Source organism: Bidens hawaiensis, unplaced genomic scaffold (genome assembly GCF_021521415.1).
Source record: "Bidens hawaiensis isolate Kalapana, Puna unplaced genomic scaffold, B.hawaiensis_p1.1 tig00076027_1, whole genome shotgun sequence".
Taxonomy (NCBI): Eukaryota; Viridiplantae; Streptophyta; class Magnoliopsida; order Asterales; family Asteraceae; genus Bidens; species Bidens hawaiensis.
The window spans coordinates 14,117-33,443 of record NW_027503146.1 but is presented as its reverse complement, the minus strand read 5'-3'; the positions used below and the strand labels follow the sequence as shown (position 1 = coordinate 33,443).

Below are 19,327 nucleotides of genomic sequence, written 5' to 3'. Positions count from 1 at the left end.
GTAAATAAAGTTAACCAAGCTAACGGGGTTAACTAAGCTTACTTGATAAACTAGACTCGTTATTTAGGCTTATTCGATCTAACGAGGTTACCTTAATTAACGAAGCTAGTTAGACTTACTTAATCAAGAACGGGGTTAGGTAAGCTAGTCTTAACTAACGACCTTGTTATTTAATTACCTCTATTAATCATCCACTTCTTTTCCTTATATTTACTTTTACTTGATAACTATTTCTTTTATTAACGGGGTTAGCCACGCCCTTCATTTTGCAAAAGTTAACGGGTTCAGTTGATGAGACTTAACAGGATTTACGAGGTCGGTTAGTTTGGTTTATTTATCTTCGATCAGCCTATATTTAATGTGGATCAGCCAATATAGTCATGGTCTGGCCCAACTGTTATGGTCAGCTAATATAGTCACCGGTTCGGATTACCAGTTTGTTATTTGGGTTCCTGGTTTGGGTTTCTGGATCGTGTTCGTGGATCTGGTTCCTGGTTCGGGTTTCTGGATCGTGTTAGTGGTTCGGGTTCATGGTTCCGGTTCGGTGTTCAGGTTTATGGGTTCGGGTTCGGAGTTGGATCCTGGACGTTCGTTGTTCTCCTTATATATAAAAACAATCGAAACGCTACTCGTAGGACTCAAACCTGCAGGCTCCAGTTCGCTGCTCCCATGCTCCAACCAACTGCTCCAAGCAAAAATGTATGATCATGTTTGTTTGCTTTAATTTTATTCACTGCCAGCCTCAATCTCTTCTATTTTACTCATGCCTAGTTCTCTTTCTTTCTCTTCTTTTTTTTTGTTATTATTTCTTTTAAATTATTATTATTATTATTATTATTATTATTATTATTAACCAAGAATCTAACTCGGTTAGATTAAAGCTTGAACCTTTACCGATTTGTACAACCCGACTTAGCAAGATCTCAAAATCCCAAACGAACTGAACATAAATGAACAAGATTTTAGGCATAAAGCATACCTTTTGAGCTTAATTCAATCTTGAATCTTGTGTAATGCTAATCTTAGATTTTCCTTGTTGCTCAACACGAACAAATACTCAACTGTTGGATCTCGATTTTAAATCTTGTTTTAGATATTATGAAGAAGTGTGTATTTTTTAGTGTGTTTGGCACATATAGAATGTGAGGAATATGAGATCTAGGGTTTAGGGAGGTTATGAGGAGCTTTTATAATCTAAGCCCATGGGCCCTAGGCTTATAACCATTTCTTAGTTCATGTTTATTTTTAAGTCCAACCTTCATTAGTTAATTATTTATTCAAAAATAAATAATTTCCTCAAACACAAAATAATAATATGTTGAAACTTATATTTTAGACTGACGCATCGAATTATTATTATTATTATGGGCAAAAAATATATTAATATTATTGGTCTTATCCAAGAGGCGGATGGAGTGAAGACCAAGACACAAGACCACTATAAATAGACGATTAGCTCATGCGTTTGATTATGTGTGTACGTGTTTTATTTGAGAGTTAGCCACCGGGGAAGAGCTCTCCCCGGGTGGCCGAGCATTTATGATTATGTATGTATGCATGTGTGAGTGTTCTTTGTGACAATCTTTTGATTAATGAAATCGTACTCCTACATCTATCTATTTGTGTTTTGATTACAATTGTTCAACCTATTATTGATTTTTAATCGAATCGAACTCTCCACATCCGTCCATTATTATCTTTTCAAAAGTGAATACATGTTGTTGATTTGATCCTAGATCAGATCCGAACTCCTCCACTAATAACGACTATTCACGATTTCGCGCCGGAGCTCGGTTCTCGCATAATATTTTATTACTATTTACTTAAATTTCTGGATGTTACACTGATATTAAAAAGAAAAAAGCCAAAAAAAATAAATAAATAAAAAGACCAAGCATGTGAGACCTCGTTAACCAATCATGTGATTACATCGCTCAACTTTGATTTTTTTCTATATATAGAATATAATTGTTAGTTTTCTCAATAATTATATCAGTGTTAGTTGTTAAGTGTTTTTTGCTTTTGTGGTTCTTAAATAAAGAAAGGCACTTTTGATTTTGTAATTTTATTAGTTCTGGTTTAGATGAAAGTATAAATTCATAATGGGACGGTCTTTTATTAATCATTATGTCATACATGATTATAATAGCATAAATTACATGCGGTCTTAGATGGTATGGGCTTGATTCTACTAGGAATTGGGTAAGGATCCATACTTATGTGTAGATCAATGTAGAGTTATCTTTTTTATTGTTCGTGCGTTTGTTCTATTGTTGTATACCATATTTTAAATTGTTGATTTCGTTAATAATTTATTAAACAGTTTTATTATAACATATTTATAAAAATGATTATATTTATTCCTTAGAAAAGAAATATTTAAAGCTTTTAAAAAAATAAAAGAAAGGAGGTTTATCCAAACTCTGAATGTTTATCAGAAACATGGAATTGTACATAAATCAGGGTTTGTTCGTAAAGCTAGGTTTGCTCACAAATCTGGGATGGTTTAAAAATCTTGATGGCTAACCAAATTTTATCCAAAACACCATACCTTAACTGAAAACACCAGATTAAAATAAAAACACCATACTTCTAAATGAAAAACATCGAATTCAGTTTAAAAGAGTTTAGGGGTACTTCAAAAGACTTTATACTAAGTTTAAAAAAGTTCAACATACTTCAGAATCAATTTAAAAGAGTTTAGAGTACTTGTGATTCAGTTAAAAGAATTAAGGGTTATTTTAAAGATTTCAAATCCGTTTCAGAGGAAATTAAAACTCGTTTAAACACTTTAAATCAGTTTAAGAACATATTAGAACTAGTAAAAACACTTTAAATTAGTTTTAGAGCACATAAGAACTAGTTTAAACACATCCGATCAGCTCTAGCAACTATACAATCTGTCCCATCGGATATCTATTCTGTGATTGGAATTCTTCTCTATAGCATCGGATATCAGTTATAGGTTAGTTAAAAAGTGTTCAGTTTAGTTCATGCAATCTTACATTAGATGTGGTCTTTAAAGATTTGGGTCGCTTCTTGTTCTTGTGATTTTAAGTAAACAGTTGGAGGTTGAAGAGTTTTAAGTGGCAAATTAAGTTTGAAATGATATATTTCAGTTATGTTATTATTTGGGACTAGAAGTTACACAAAACAAAGAAGGGATCTTCATTAAACAGGTTGCATATACTACAAATATTTACAAATGGCTGGTGTAGAAGGTTGCAATGAAACAAAGACACCTATGGAGCATAGTTTGAAGTTATACAAACAGAAGAATGTGTTTTTAGTGTTAATCTGAAAGATAGTGGGTTCTTTAAGGTACTTAACCCTAACCAGAGTTGATATTTGGTATGCTGTAGGATTGGTTAGCAGGTTCATGCAGGAGGAAACATCTAATCAGATTTGTGAGGGGGGACTTTACATTATGGCATCAAATACAGGAGGATTGATGGCAGTCGTTTGGTGGGATTTAGTGAGTAATCATTAACTGATGCTGATGACGGTAAAAGTAAATGTCTTTAATTATAATAATTATATTGTGTCCTAGCATTTTAGAAGCAGCATACAGTTGCTTTATCAACTTGTGAGGCTGAGTTCGTGGCTGCAACCTCTGCAGCATGTCAAGCTTTGTGGTTGTAGGGTTCACTTGAAGTGTTAATTGTTAAGGACCAAGAAGTTGTGGTACTCTTAGGGCTTGTTTGGTAGCCACTTAAGGATTCCATTAACAAGTTATATCTAAATCTGTCAAAGGTAAAATGTGTTCGGTTCACTAAAAATCACCTCATAATGGTTCATGAAACCTCGTATTTGTTATGTTTCAGAGAAATGTTGAATGATTCAGATGTTACATGTTAATCACTCAGGTCCCTTAATGATTTAGTACAAGATTGCCAAACAACCTTTAGTGGATAACAAGTCTCCTATTGCTTTAATGAAGAATCCAGTTTTTCATTGCAGAAGTAAGCACATAAACGCAAGGTATCATTTTATTAGAGAATCCATTGAGAGAGGTCAATTCGAGTTGACTTTGTTTCGGGAAATCTACAAAAGGCTATATGTGTTGACAAAACCTTTCCCAAGATTGAAGTTTATTGAAATGAGAAAAATGTTTGGGAGTTGAGAATATGAAGGGATAAATTTGGAATGGGGGGGGGGGGTATGTTAGAGGCCATTCCTGGTAATTCCAAAGTGCAGGAGTTAAATGTGTAAAAGTGTCGTCGTCCGTCATAATCAGTTTGTTAGGGCTTGTTAAATAGCTTATGATATTATTTTGTTAATTCAACTTTTACACTTGGTTAGTCAATAAATATTTCCCTTGATTTCATTCTTAATTCTTGATAATCGTTTCCATTTTGTTCTTGGTAGCTGCTTTAACCATAGCTTATCAGAAATAGTTCAGCCACTATAAAATCAGTTCAAAAGACTTTTAAACATGCTTTAAAGACTTAAGAAATAGTTGACGACACTTGAACTAAGTTCAGAATTAGTTCTAAAGCTTTACAAGAGTTTGAAACCCGTTCTATAACCAACATGAGACATTAGAAGTGTTTTAAAGTTATTTAATTAATATTTGATGATGTATTTATTTGAATTTGCCATAGTTATATTATAACAACTATTAATGTTGTTATTAACATTGTTAATAATTCAGAACAAATTTTCAGTATTACCTTAAGTAGTATGGTGATCGCCTGTGGTTGTTTTAGAGGTTTCCGATATTTTACGAGAGCCTTGGATGTTTTGTTGGAGGTGGTTTTCTGTAAGAAAGAGGGCGGTGATTTGAAATAAGCAGAGAGCTTGAGATAGATGCATTTGGTTTAAAGAAACTTCGTTTCCACCTTCTATCCTTGTCGGGTTTCATTTAGGACTCCTGCTTTGCACCACCGCAATCGTCTTGTACTTTTTCATGTCATTCATTGCGGTGATCCACACTTGTATCTTAGTAGCATAAGCATTCGATGTTAAGGAATGAGCTTCACGGCTTAACACGTAAAATCCTAACATAATTAGCAATTTAACCAAGTATCATCAAAACAAGCTAAACCGAGCCATAAGCCCAACCAATGCAAAACTTAATAGTAAAAATAAATAAAAATCACATATCGAAATAAACTTTCAAGTTTAGAATTAGAACCATCAACGGCTCGTTATTACACTTTTGAAAAAAAAAAACCCAAAAAGCTAACATGTGACGCACAACAACCGAGATGCTCAATAGAGATCAAAGTTCATATAGCAAACAACTGATTATAGACCCGAATCATTAGGCCCGAGCATGGTGCAGTTTTAAATCAACTTATGAATGGTTTTCATATCAATTGCTTCAGAGAGCGTACCCTTTTGAACATGGTCCCACCACTTGAACAAGAAGTTGTCAACTACTAGCCTGAACCATGGTGACAACTTCAAGCCTTCCTCGCCCACATCTGCTTTCCTTAGCAACTCTTTTAGGTCTTCTTGGTTCACGTATTTAATATCCGCCACTTCATCTGGGTTCGGGTTCACAGCAACGTCTCGCACGATGAAGAGTAAGTAGTCAACTGAAAATGTAGGCCACAATGTTAGTTGGGTTTTGAACTGTTTTAACTTGGTTACCAAACATTTCAACGACAACAATAAGAAAATCAGGTTTTAGTTGTCATATCTAACATGTTTAAATAACGGGTCATGTTCGGTTTGGTCTGTTTAAATTAAATAGGTTGTGTTCGGGTGGAAGTGTTTAACATGTTTATTAAACAGGTCGAACAGCCAACGCTTTAAGCAAACACGTCAACCCGTGTTCGACCTGTTTAACCCAATTATTAGAACCCTCCAAACTATTTACAACTTGATTACAACCCCTTTGCCTCGTTTAGATAAACATGTTAATGTTATATTGCACGCTTTTAAACATGTCCAGGCTAAGGTCAATATCTTTAACATGAATGAATATACATGTCGTGTTCAGGTCAAACAATTTAACCCACCAACCCGACACAGTTAACAGAAAATAAATAACTCGATCTAAACAAATATACAAAGATCTAACAATAAGAAATATTATTATTGTTATTATTATTCTTATTCTTACGTTCATGTTCTCCCCACTTTCCATCAGAGGGAGCCTTGTAAAGCATACGACTCAAAGGAGTAAACTCATCAACCGGAACATCTTCAGCAGGGATACCGAGTTCATCTAATAGCTTCCTTTGTGCAGCATTTCTCACACCTTATCAGTCACAAACAACTCAGCATTCATAACAAAGACTATAAATCTGTAGAGGGTAATATAGAATTTTTGGCAATACCAAGGGCATTGTCGGGAAATAGCTCGGATTCCCTGTACAGCGGATGGCTGCAACAGGTGTTGGTCCATACTAAAGGAAATGTCACCTTGGTTGCAGACCGTTGCTGCAAGTATATCATAACGTGTTACAAAGTTTATTCTAGGAAACACAATGGAAATGACATGAAAAATGAGTTAATATAATTAGAAGCCAATATACCTGAAGGAGTAACTCGTATTTTGAATTAAACAGAAATACACTGAATGCTCTGTGAAGCATTTTTCCTGTTTCTATCTTCTCCATCAAATGACCTGATAATAAATACAATTTTTAGAAAAGAATTTAACCATTTACATATTTGTGATAATTTCTCTAAATGTAGCAATTCTGAGTTGGGTCATTTAATACCTTTCTTGCACCACATGAAACATTAATTGAGCGGTGTGCAATGTATGCATCGTATAATATTTATTTGAATCCACAGATGCTTGTATATTTCAGGAATCGATGCACGCTTAGGTTAGGTTAAGCAGATCAACAATAAGCATCCGTGTGACTATGTAACATGGTCAAAGAGTAAAGTAACTTTGGCATGTGAATATTACATTCCAATATCAAGTAATAAAGATTATGCCCGTATTAGTTTTATTTTCACACCAAATAAAGTATTTTACTCGGTACTAGAGTGAAATATTCACATGGCACGTTCCTTTTCTCTTGGAGCATCACATGGATAATTATTGTTGATCCAGTTAACGAAACCGGATATCTATTCCTGAAATATGAATGTGCATCCACAGTTTCAAATAAATATACTTACAGTGTAGACCACTTAATTAACACTTAATAAAGAGCAAAAAAAGTCATTTGAATTATCCAACTCACAATAACTACATTTAGAGAAATAATTCTCACATTTAGATAAAGCATTTTACGAGTCAAGTAGATTTGTTACAAAATTGTCTTGAATCTCAAGTTGATATGGTTTTTACATATCTGATTGTGTTATGTTCATAAACAACAGTACTTACTAATTCACATGATTCAACATGCTCTAAACTATTTAACTATCTTTTTTAATCACGTAAATCTACATAAGACACATAATTATGCTTACAGTTGTACTTGGTATCATGCCCAACCACATTGTCGGTCTCGTCCACCAAAATGCATCTGCAAAAGTTTACGAAGGCAAATAATGTCAGTATCTCAAGAAAGCCCATATACCAATTGTAAGATCTAATAATACTAACTGTAAATCAAATGAAATCATTAAACATAAACAGAAAACTTTTATGTTCATATGTAACTAACAAACAGACAGACAAACATACCCAGTAGAATCCCAAAACACACAAAATATACCACAATAAATAATTAGCATAATAATTATTTTCCTGTTATCCATCACTATGAAAGAAACACAATATTGACTTATTCAAATAAAAAAAATTGTATCAATCTGAAACAAGTTTATAACTATGAAAACAAGAAATCTAATTAATAATCAGGCCAGGCCATCGAACAGAAAGAACACGATCGCAAGAGGGTCACAGATGAATCCGATTAATCAATCGGTAACAATTAGTTGATAAGATAAATAAGACTGATCAATCAACATAAAACATCAGATCGGAAAATGGGTTGAATTTATTTAAGTAATTAAATTGAGGGTAGTGAAGGTTACTCGTCGTCAAACATGAGTCTTCTTTGGACAGCATCCATGCCGGAGTCGTCTCCCATGGCGGCGTAAGATTGAGGAATTGAGGGGTTTGTTGGTCGTAGAGATTTGGGGGAGAATGACTGAGGGGAGTGAGTGTGGTTGTGGTGGCGATGGGTTGGTTTTATAAGGGAAAGTTTGTACATTCTAAGGCAACAAATGTAATAAAATAATAATAATGATAATAATAACAATAATAACCTACTTATTATGTGTCAGACCCACTCAAACCTTTTGTTTATGGGTACTACTATACACACCCCATAAGGCTGAGGGGTGTGGGCTTCAGCAGGGGCGCGAGAGCCACTCCGCTCGCGCTACCAGGCGCGAGCACCACACCACCGGGGCGCGAGAGGGGCGCGAGCGCGGAATTCAAAGCAGGCGCAAGGTGGGTCGCGGGAGAAAGGTGGCGTAAAGGAGCATTGGGGTGCGTGACATAGCCGTTGGAGTGTACACAAATGAGCCGTTGGGCTCTTTAATTTAATAAAAAAAAAATTATTCTTCCTATATATAAACCCAATATCACCTAAAACAATTACCACACCCAAAATCACATAAAACAATTACCACAACTTCAAAAAAAAACCCAAAATCAACCCATCTTCCAAACTTTTTTTTTAAAAACATGTCTGGAAATTGGTACCCAAACCTAGATTCAGGTTATAGTTACGACGATTTATGGTCGTCACCAGACCAATCGATGTTTTTTTCGGGGTCGCAAGAAACATCCGGCTTTCAACAATCCAACATACAACCGTCTCCTAACTTTGTTGTTCCGGAGACACAAGAATCACACGGTGATGCTACGGGAGCAAGAAGACGCGTCCACCGAAAAAAACAACTTGCAACGGACGGGCCGGGACCGGCTTCGACTCCGAGGATGAAACGGAAAACCACTCCGTGGTCATCGGATGAGAAGGAAGCCTTGTGTCGGGCTTGGATAGTAATTTCTGAGGATCGGCGTTGCGGTAATTGTTTTAACGTTTTTAATAATGATTTTTAAAATAAAGTTAATTAAAAAAGTTAACTGGAAATCTAATTTAATTATTCATTTTGCAGCCGACTATCAAAAAAGCAAGGTTTTTTGGACAAAGGTTAGGGAGACGTTCTATACGCTCGTTGGGAGTACAGAGCGAAACGCCGATATGATTTCGGGTCGGTGGTCCGAAATCAGAAAATTTGTCGGCTTGTTTACTAATCTTTTCAACAGGAACGCCGGTCGTATGAGACCAAGCGGCAGTGATGATTTGGCGGTTTACAATTTCACTGTCAAAGAGTGGAGGCAGGAGTGTCTGCGGAGGTATGGGACGGTGAAGACGTGGGACGATGTAAAGTTGTGGGAGAGGTTGAAAAGGTGTTCCAAGTGGGTTGAGCTGGTGGCGCCGGACCATGATGCGGAAGTAGGGCCGAAACGGACTAAAACTAGTTCGTCTGGAGCGTATAGCACTTCTGCCGCGTCGGATTGCCGCGTTGGATTCGACCTAAACATTGCGGGGGAGGAAACGTCTTCACCGCCGAGGAGGCGGCCATTGGGACGGGACGCCAAGGGGAAAAAACCGGCTGAGGGGGGAGCCGTAAACATCGTCGATCTTGTTGAATCCCTCAATAAATTCAACAAAACCATGGAGGTGGTCTCTAATGACAAAAAGGAAAAAAGTCGAATGAGAGATTTGGACTTCCTTACAAGAGACTTCAGTAACCTAAATCCGGTCGATCAAATGCTGATGGAAAAGCAAAAGGAACGTATCCGAAAGAGGTTGATCGAAGAAGACCAAGCCGAAGAATAAGAATAATGTTTTTTTAGTACTTTAATTTTTATTTTATTTTTAGATATTAATGTTTTTTTAATGTGTGTTTTTTTTAATAATTTATGAGTTTTTTTTAATAATACGTTTTTTGAATATATTTATAAAAAAATAAAAAAAAAATCCGCTGGAGCCCCTGCTCGCGCCCCTCCACACCAGGGCCAGGGGCTCCAGCGGGGGCTCCAACACCCATCTTATCCAGTTGCTCTCTCTGCCACACGTCACAATATTATTGGCTGGAGCCCCCACTCGCGCCCCCGTTAGAGCCCCCCACACCCCTCAGCCTAAACAGTTACGAATAGTGCTATCTGTGGCAGTGTACGACGCTGGCATTGATTTGATCTTCACAAAACTCATAAGTCTTGATATTCCATTCATTCCGGTGCGGATAAAATGTATTTAGATCTACGGTCTACTTTCTGGTGGCCCGGTATGAAGAAAGAAATTGCATTATACGTTGCAAAATGCCTTACGTGCGCTAAAGTTAAGGCCAAGCATCAACGACCATCTGGTTTGCTCGTGCAACCGCACATTCCTATTTGGAAATGGGAACATGTAATCATGGATTTCGTGTTCAAACTTCCGACAACTCGAAGCCGCCACGACGGTATTTGGGTCATAGTCGACCGTTTAACTAAGTCCTCTCATTTCATCCCAATCAGCGAAAAGTTCTCGATTTATCAGCTCGCGTAGATTTATGTTCAGCGTATCGTTTGTCATCATGGTGTACCTTCGCGTATCATTTCCGATTGTGATACCCGTTTTACTTCACATTTCTCGTCATCACTTCAAACCGCATTGGGAACTCGATTGGATCTTAGAACAGCCTATCATCCTCAAACCGATTGGCAATCTGAGCGAAAGATTCAAACGTTCGAAGACATGCTTAGGTCATGCGTCATGGATTTTGGTGGAAACTAGGATTCTCATCTTCATTTGATTAAGTTTACATACAACAACAGTTTTCATAGAAGTATCGGTATGGCTCCATTCGAAGCACTTTATGGCCGTAAATATCGTTCTCCTATCTGTTGGAATGAAATTTGTGAAACCCAAATCACCGGCCCCGAACTTGTTCAAGAGACTACTGATCGAATGGCTAAAATTCGACAAAATCTCTTAGCCGCTCATAGCCGTCTAAAGATTTACGCTGATAACCGACCACAAACTCTCGAGTTTAGTGTCGGCGACCGTGCTCTTCTCAAGGTATCCCCTTAGAAGGGTGTGGTTCGTTTCGGCAAGAGAGGAAAACTGTCTCCCCGATTTGTTGGACCTTTCAAGATTCTCGAACGTGCCGGTATTATGGCTTATACTCTCGAGCTTTGCAAGAACTTTCTAATATCCATCCGACGTTTCATGTTTCAAATCTTAAGAAATGTCTAGCCGTGGAAATCTCCACATACCACTAGATAAGGTGCAGATTGATGAAACAATTCATTTCGTTGAGAAACTGATGGAAATCATGGATCGCAAAAATAAGGAAACCAGACGTAGCCGTATACCCTTGGTTAAGGTTCGTTGGGAATCCAAATGTGGCACTGAATTCACTTGGGAGCGGGAAGACCAAATGCGAACTAAGTATCTGTGACATTCGTGACAAAACAAGTACACCTCGGTATTCACAAATCGAATAAGCGAGTAACCGCTTATTGCGTAACGAACAAACGAATAACCAAACGGGTCTGGTTATTTCCCGGATTTCCCGGGGGGCATCTATGAGTGATATGCGTTTAATATAAGCCAACATATTGATTTATGGCTTTAGTACGATAGAAAACTAGTTAAACGAAAATATGCTCGTTTAACTACCCGTTGTGAACATAAACACAATGGATAGTGTCGAAATAAGCATACATCATTCGTTAAGCCGAAAAATACTTACAAAACATTTATTTGAAAATTTTTAAGCGACCTGTGAAAATATATTCAATTTTTACAAACAAATAGTATGTTTTTCTAAATTTACAAGAAATTGGCCGAAAAACACTCGTTTTCGTGCTATTTGTCGTACCCGATATAATTTTCTTGCCAAAAACCGAACCCAAAATAAATTTGGACTTGGGATTTCATGTTCGGGCATGCAAATCAAGAGAAATGGAACAAGATGGGAGCCCATGGGCCTTCTTATTTGCGGCCACCAGGGGGACCCACCCCCTTTGATATATTTTTATCCTTAAGCCACAGAAATGATCATTTTTACAAGATATGAAACCAAAGCTGCTTCTTAACATCTAGTCTATCAAAATCCAGCAAAAACTTGGGTAAATCCATTCATTTTAATCAATTTTTCAACTTGTTAATCATGTGTTATTATATATAAACATAGTTTGATTGCCAAAAATCACATCTAACCATGCAAAAACTATAAAAATTGTCCAAAAATATGTTCTGATCCTACACATGCTTAAGAATCTGAATTGGTAAGTTTTTTTGGCCATAAACACTGATTAATGGGTTTAAATCGTGTTTTTACAGTTCAAAAGTTTGGTTTAAAGCCCTTACCGAAACCCTAAGTTCCAAGGCTGTTTTGTTGATGATACATGCTTGGTTTGTGATATAAGACCTGTATCTACCTTACATAGAAGCACAAGAACCGGGAAATTTGAATAAGAGAGCGAAAATGAATGAAAACCGCAAAGGTAATGCCGAATTGCTCGTTTAAGGGCTGCTTAGGGTTAGATTGTGATGTGCATATTTTTAGCTTGTAAAGTTTTGTAGGGACATCAGGGATCATATGAATGAGTCCTTTTCCAAATTTGGTAATTTTTCGACCATCCGAGAATATTTGGCGAATTTATTACCGATTAGAGATGTTTATTTAGGAAAAATACTTAAAATGCTTGAAAAATTATGAAATTTGTGGAGAACTCATATTTGGTATAATATGATCACATAAATTTGGAGTCATTTGGAAAACCCTATCTATGTTTTGTTGATTCGCGTTTATTCAAGTTTTTGTAGTCGTTTTTGGCTCGAAAAGGTAATTTGACAAAAGTGTTAGGTTCTGGGAATTTTGCAGGGTGTTTTGGGAGATATTTGGATCATTCAAGAATTTTGTCGGATATTTCGGAAATCGTTTGGTATAAACGGACGATTTTCGGGTTAAATATAGCATATAAAATGAATTTTTATAAATTAATAAATCAGTAAATAATTCCAGAAATATTTTTATAAAATTATAAAAATTTTAATTGATAAATTTCTAAATTTTCATAGTTTAATGATAAGTGGATAATTAATTGTGCTAAATTGAAGATTAAACAAATTCAATTCTGATAAAAACCGACGAGTTCGTATTAACGTACCTATTGGAATATCAGAACATCAAGAGTGATCAAAATCATATTTTTTGATTAATTAAGTAAAATCGAACTTTTTATGATAAATCCGGGAAATTTGAAGGATTGTGCGTGTTTTCTCCAAACCAGACTGAATAAACGGAAATGAGCCCCTTAGAGAATCCAGACCCCTAATTTTTGATCTTTCTTAATAACTTAAACATTTTATCAACCAGCTCGTTTACCCAAGTTTATATACTCATAAATACTCATAACTGTTTTCTAAACGTGTAAATGATCAACTTGGCCCAACCGGTGAAACGGGGAAACTAAGCCAAGTTCAGTTTTAAACATTAGACAATGAACAACATCACAATCTAATCCTATTGACACTTTTTGGGTGTAACTGCTATACCCAGACCAGTGATATAGCCCAGTTTAGTATACAGATTATAATAATATTAAAATATTAATATTATTATAATATTGATTATAGGGACTAAGTAACAGCGAGTGAGACGAAACATGAGCCGATATAGCACCAAACATCTACTAAATCGTGAGTTTCATGACCCCACTTTTAAACTGTTTTTACAAACTTTTGGGGTGAAAAACATGTTGATGCATATCTATATACTTGGAATTGTTAGATGATGGGAATTATCTAAGTACTAATACATAAAAGTCCCTACGATTACAAGTGATTAACTTCGAGCCGGTGGCTTGTGAATAGTACTCTTGGTTTGACAAACCTAAACGGATCCGGCACGGTTTGCTGAGACTTATCCTGTTTGCACATGACCATAATTATACAAACACGCTATGTAGTGTTAGACATAGCTACTTGGGGCATGTTGTGGGCGGAAGGGGGCCACAGTGGTTGATTGAGCGTGGTAAATGGAGGCACGCAACACGAATAGACAGTCAAGGCTTCACTTTAGCTTAGCATTATTACATCATAAACATACAAACAAACGTACTTGCGAACGTACATACATACATACTTTCGTATTTACAAACTATGATTGTTGTACGCACAACTGATTTCTTGAAACTCGTGAAACTCACCAACTATTTGTGGTTGACCCATTTTAATGTGTTTTTCAGGTATACCGGATTTGGACTAGAAAGTCAATGTGCTACGTGCTTGACTTGAGATCAATGCTGGGTGAATTGATGCAAGTATGCTAGTCAGAAGTAAAGCCGCTTAACGGGCTGGATTTAGTTTGTATCACCTAGTTGTAAACACAGTTAGATCGATGTAAAATATTTTAAATTAGTTTGTATTGTTCTTTATAAACAATGTGGTTGATACTAGAGGTGTTTGTTACATTCCCGTTTAATGCTTACTCAATTTGCTAGTTGGGGTGTGACAGTATCCTCATATTTTTTATATAGATTCTCCTACTTAGTTTCGGGACGAAATTCTCAAAAGTAGGGAATGTTGTGATATTATTCAATTTTGATTCATATTTGGATTTGATTTTTGTATTCGTTAACCCGACTCGTTGGGTCATTTCAATGTATTTTTATTATTTATCATTAATAAATTATCTCCGACGATTAAAGTTCATCTGTCGTTCGTTTTATATTACCTTTGTTCAATTAACGAAACCCGAAATGTAAAGTTTTAAATGTTTATTCACAAACAATTCGGGCATATTACGAAAGATAACAAAGTTATAACTTATTATTTCATTTATAAACATTTCAAAGTATAAGGTCTAAAGGGTACATATATATATATATATATATATATATATATATATATATATATATATATATATATATATATATATATAGGGAGACGATCAAGAGAAAACTCACCTTTACAGAGAAAACTTAAAAACTCCTAAAAACTCCTAAATAATTATTTTTAATTAAAAATAAAAAAATATTTTCAAAATTCTATTTTAGCCATTTTTCTTATATTTTCTTATATTTCACTCGAAAAAAATAAAAAAATAAAAAATAATAAAAAAAATAAAAAAACCCGCTGTAATGCACATACGTATTACTGTGTGATACCGTTGTATTACACATGTATATTACTATGTATTTTTGAGTTTAATAGTGTTTTATTGCATATATTCAATATTTGTGTATTGTATATGTGTAGTAGTGTTTTATTATATTGAAAAAAATAATAATAAAATAAAAGTCGATGTGGTGCAAATGTGCGTTAATGTTGTATTACACATACGTACTAATGTGTATTTGATGTGTGTATTAGTCTTATATTGCATATATACAATAGTGTGTATCAAATATGTGCAATAGTGTTGTATTCTATGCAATACAAACACTTTTGCATATATGCAATGCACACTATTACACATGCGCACTAAACTGACGAGGTTACCGATAAGTTTTTTTTTAACCAATAACAACATATAAGAATAATGGAAAAAAAGAAACTTCAAAAAATTTTTTTTTAAAAAGTTAAAAATAGTTTTTTAGGAGGTTTTAAGTTTTCTCTTTAAGATGAGTTTTCAATAGATCCCACCCATATATATATATAAGGGAACTATAGAATGAAAACCCATTTGAGTTGTGAAAACCCTATGTAACATCATTTTTTTTGTTTTGTTTTTTTTTTTTTTGCTTATTTATTATATGTTGTTACATTTAATACAAAACATCTAAAAATAAAAAAAAAAATTTGTTTTACTATCTTTTAACATTTATTTACTAATTTTTATACATATTTTTAAAGGAGAGAAAAAATTATATTTATTATTACATTTCTTATTAATTTTAATTGTGGCCCACAAGATTCAAAATTTAATTAAAAACATGTGGTTGAGAATTGACGGACCTAATGTATAAATTTGATTACAAAATATAATATTATAATAATAATATTAAAACCCAGACACATCCCCCCCCCGTTTTTCCGGCACGGCTACCCACCGGCGACCTATTAAAAATTCCGGCAATTGTAAAACACAACCAAAACGCCAAACTAACATCAAATAATGATTGTAACTTATCTCTCCACTAACGGCTAATTATAATCGGCCATAATAACGAGCATTAACATCGTATAATGATTAAATTAATCCCTCAAACTGCCGAATTTTTATTAAAACGCATTTATGGCTAAATTAAGCTCCAACGGTCCAATTTAGACTATAAATAGACCTTACCTCCTCGTCTAAACCCGCTTATAACACCCAATTACACTAAAGAACTCTCTATATATCGCAATTCCTCCGTCCATAGCATTTTTCTGGCGAGGCTCTGTTTACCATCAAACAAGATCATTCCCAAGTAATTAATTTAGGGTTTTTATTTGTTTTTAGCCATTAACTAAAAGCCCTAACTCAATTTAATCACACATGGAACCAAATCCGAGAATTAGAATTCTATGGTGTTCAAGATGATGATGAACATGTTACATTATATTTATATCATCGTTTCCATCCTAATATCAAATAGTTAAGATGGTCAAATGATTTGTTCTGATTAGTGTGGTACACCATACCCGGGTTCGAACCCGGGTCAGTGCACCCTTTTGTGTTTAATTTTTTTTAAAAACTAATTTCTTATATATAATAACAATATAGATTATTTAAAAATTATAATAAATCAAATAAAATTATTTTAAACCAAATAAATTTTTTATAAAATAAGTATAACTTTTATTTCACCATTTCCCATACAAAACCAACTTCCAAACTCGTTCATCTGTTAATTATAATTCGTGTGTTAATCTTAATTCATTAAACTTTAATTAATTAACTTTTAATTCCTTAAACCGTTAAAATTAATTTTAACTCGTAAATGTTAAACCGTGCCCTGAAAATATCATATATCCCTTATTAATGTTATGTTATTAGCCAAACGTTATTAAAATAATATTAAATCATTAAAATTCCATTAAAACATATGATATTATTAAAATAATCAAATGCCTTAAATTAGTAAAAATTATATAAAATAATATATCTTCCCAACAAATTTATACAATAGTTAGTTTTAATAATTCCGTTAATTAGTCATTAAATATTCGTGTTATTTTATTTATAGTTCGTGAGGTTCAACCATTTCAACTTCTTTGATACGTTTTCGGCTTTTCTTTTATTTACGTTTCATATCAAAGGTGAGTTTCTCACACCCCCCTTTTTAACGCTTTTACATTTTTGGGGGTAGCATATATATCGTATTCAAATACTTACTTATTCATTTACAAAACTACAATTCATATTATTGACTTGTGTGTTTATTTGCTTACTTGCGTTGTGCGATTATCCGAGTACATTGGTTGTTACCATCTGGAAAGGACCTTGCGTGCGTTGTGTTATTACCCGAGTACGTTGGTTTTCCCCAACTGGAAAGGACCTTGTGTGCGTTGTGCGATTACCCGAGTACGTTGGTTGTTATCAACTGGAAAGGACCTTATTTGCGTTGTTACACATGTTCATAGAATTATATGGTTTTTATGTATGTATATTAAACCTGAGTGATTCTCACCAACTACTTGTATTTGACCGTTTATTTTATATATATGCTACAGGTACCATTATTAGGGGTTTAAGTGATGAAGACGCTAGTTCTAAGTTATCAATAATAAACAACCGGTTATTATAGTTGTTTTTTCTTTATTTGAACGCATTTCATTAATCAAATTTGTGTACTTGAGATTTTAAATAAATTAATGATAATATTGTCACATAATAGTGTCACGTGTGTTTGAACAATCTGTATGTCACACTCGGGCGTTTCCGCTTAAGTAGGGGTGTTACAATGATGATGATGATAATTACATGCGCGAGGCTATGGTATCGTATAAAATGGATAATGTGTGAAACCATACGTTTTGTTAAAATATGATAATTATTATTATTACTATTTTGAACGCGTTTTAAATATGAAGTTATAACTGATTCAGTTTTTTGGTTCCCGTGAGAAGTTGGAGGAATGGACAAAGAAAAGAGGACGGAGCATGGGTGTGTTGTTGTTGTCCAATGGTCCAGGACAAATGGTGTGGATCTTGGATGCAATGACGTTGCGGAACCCAAACTCACGGCGGCGGCAATCAGGCATACCGGTGGTATAAGGAAGGGTTGTCTATTTAAGCTAAAAGGAAGGTACGACCGGGGAGGTGATTGTTGGAAGCTTCAGGTAGTAAACGAGACGCACAACCACGATCCATTCCTGAGGGGCACGAGTATCTCAAAGGTTGATATGGCTGCGAGGTTACACATGGAGGGTGTGAAGCCAGAAATTTTTTCATCACTCTTATGTAAAGGGTTTCCCGAAAGCTGCTATATTGAGAAGGGCATACACAATTTTACAAAGAAGTTGAAAAAAGAAAATAAAGTTGGCAATACCCCTACGCAGGTTCACATTCTGAATTTGACTGCTTAAAGTGAATGTTTATAAAAATTTATTAACGTCATATAAAACCGAATGCAGGTATTAGAAAACTTCATGCATAATAATGGGTTCGTGCATTACACATGGGAGAACCCTTCCACCAACCCTACGGAGGATGTTTTCTTCTATCATGAGAGGTTGTGTAAAAGGTGGCATGTGTTCCCCTATTTTTTGTTGATTGACAAGGCATACAACACCAACATGTATAAGTGGACGTTTGTTTAGTACGTTGGTATGACTTTGAAGTCGAAGTCGTTCTGTATCGCACACGCGGCTATATCTAGGGAATGCCAAATGGACTTCACATGGGGCCTTGAGTGGCTCAAAGGTATGCTCGAGGATTCTGTTGAGTCGTGCCTCTTACTCAAGGACAGAGACCTAGCCTTGATGAATGCATGTGACAAAGTCTTCCCTCGTGCTACCAAAAAGCAATGCAGGTGCATATGGGAGAATATAAAGAAAAGATGAAAGAGTCTGTATCAGGTCGAAATAAGGGAATATTTCGCTCTCTCATGGACGGTACTGTGCGAGTCTTCCACATTCGATGATTACGAATATAACTATGTGATGTTGCAAGGAGCGTTAGCCCTGCATGGGAAACAACGTAAGTCATTCATACATATACAGTTGCCGATAGTCTACTAGTGCATTTCATAAGTTTATGTTTCGTTCTTTTTCATAGGTCTGGGACTATATTCATGATAACTGGTTGGTGCCAACTTCTGTCGCACCCCAAAAATCTTAATTTAAAAGCGAAAGACATAATCAACTAATTTGGTCAGTGACAGACGCCGCTCAGCCAATAGTATTCAAACACAACATCATATATAAACAAGTTGGACATTTATGAAGAGAAAACATAAGTTTTATATA

General features: G+C 35.1%; 1 protein-coding gene across 1 annotated transcript; it reads right to left on the bottom strand.

Moving 5' to 3' along the window:
- Positions 1 to 5,143: 5,143 nt before the first annotated feature.
- On the bottom strand, positions 5,144 to 8,061 carry LOC143606623 (isopentenyl-diphosphate Delta-isomerase I). The gene is made up of 6 exons (XM_077082331.1): positions 7,957 to 8,061; positions 7,387 to 7,442; positions 6,489 to 6,580; positions 6,291 to 6,393; positions 6,074 to 6,211; positions 5,144 to 5,543 (listed from the first exon to the last, which is right to left on the bottom strand). Exons 1-6 carry the CDS (start codon positions 8,010 to 8,012, stop codon positions 5,290 to 5,292), a joined length of 699 nt encoding a protein of 232 aa, XP_076938446.1. The 5' UTR covers positions 8,013 to 8,061; the 3' UTR covers positions 5,144 to 5,289.
- Between the last annotated feature and the right edge of the window lie 11,266 nt (positions 8,062 to 19,327).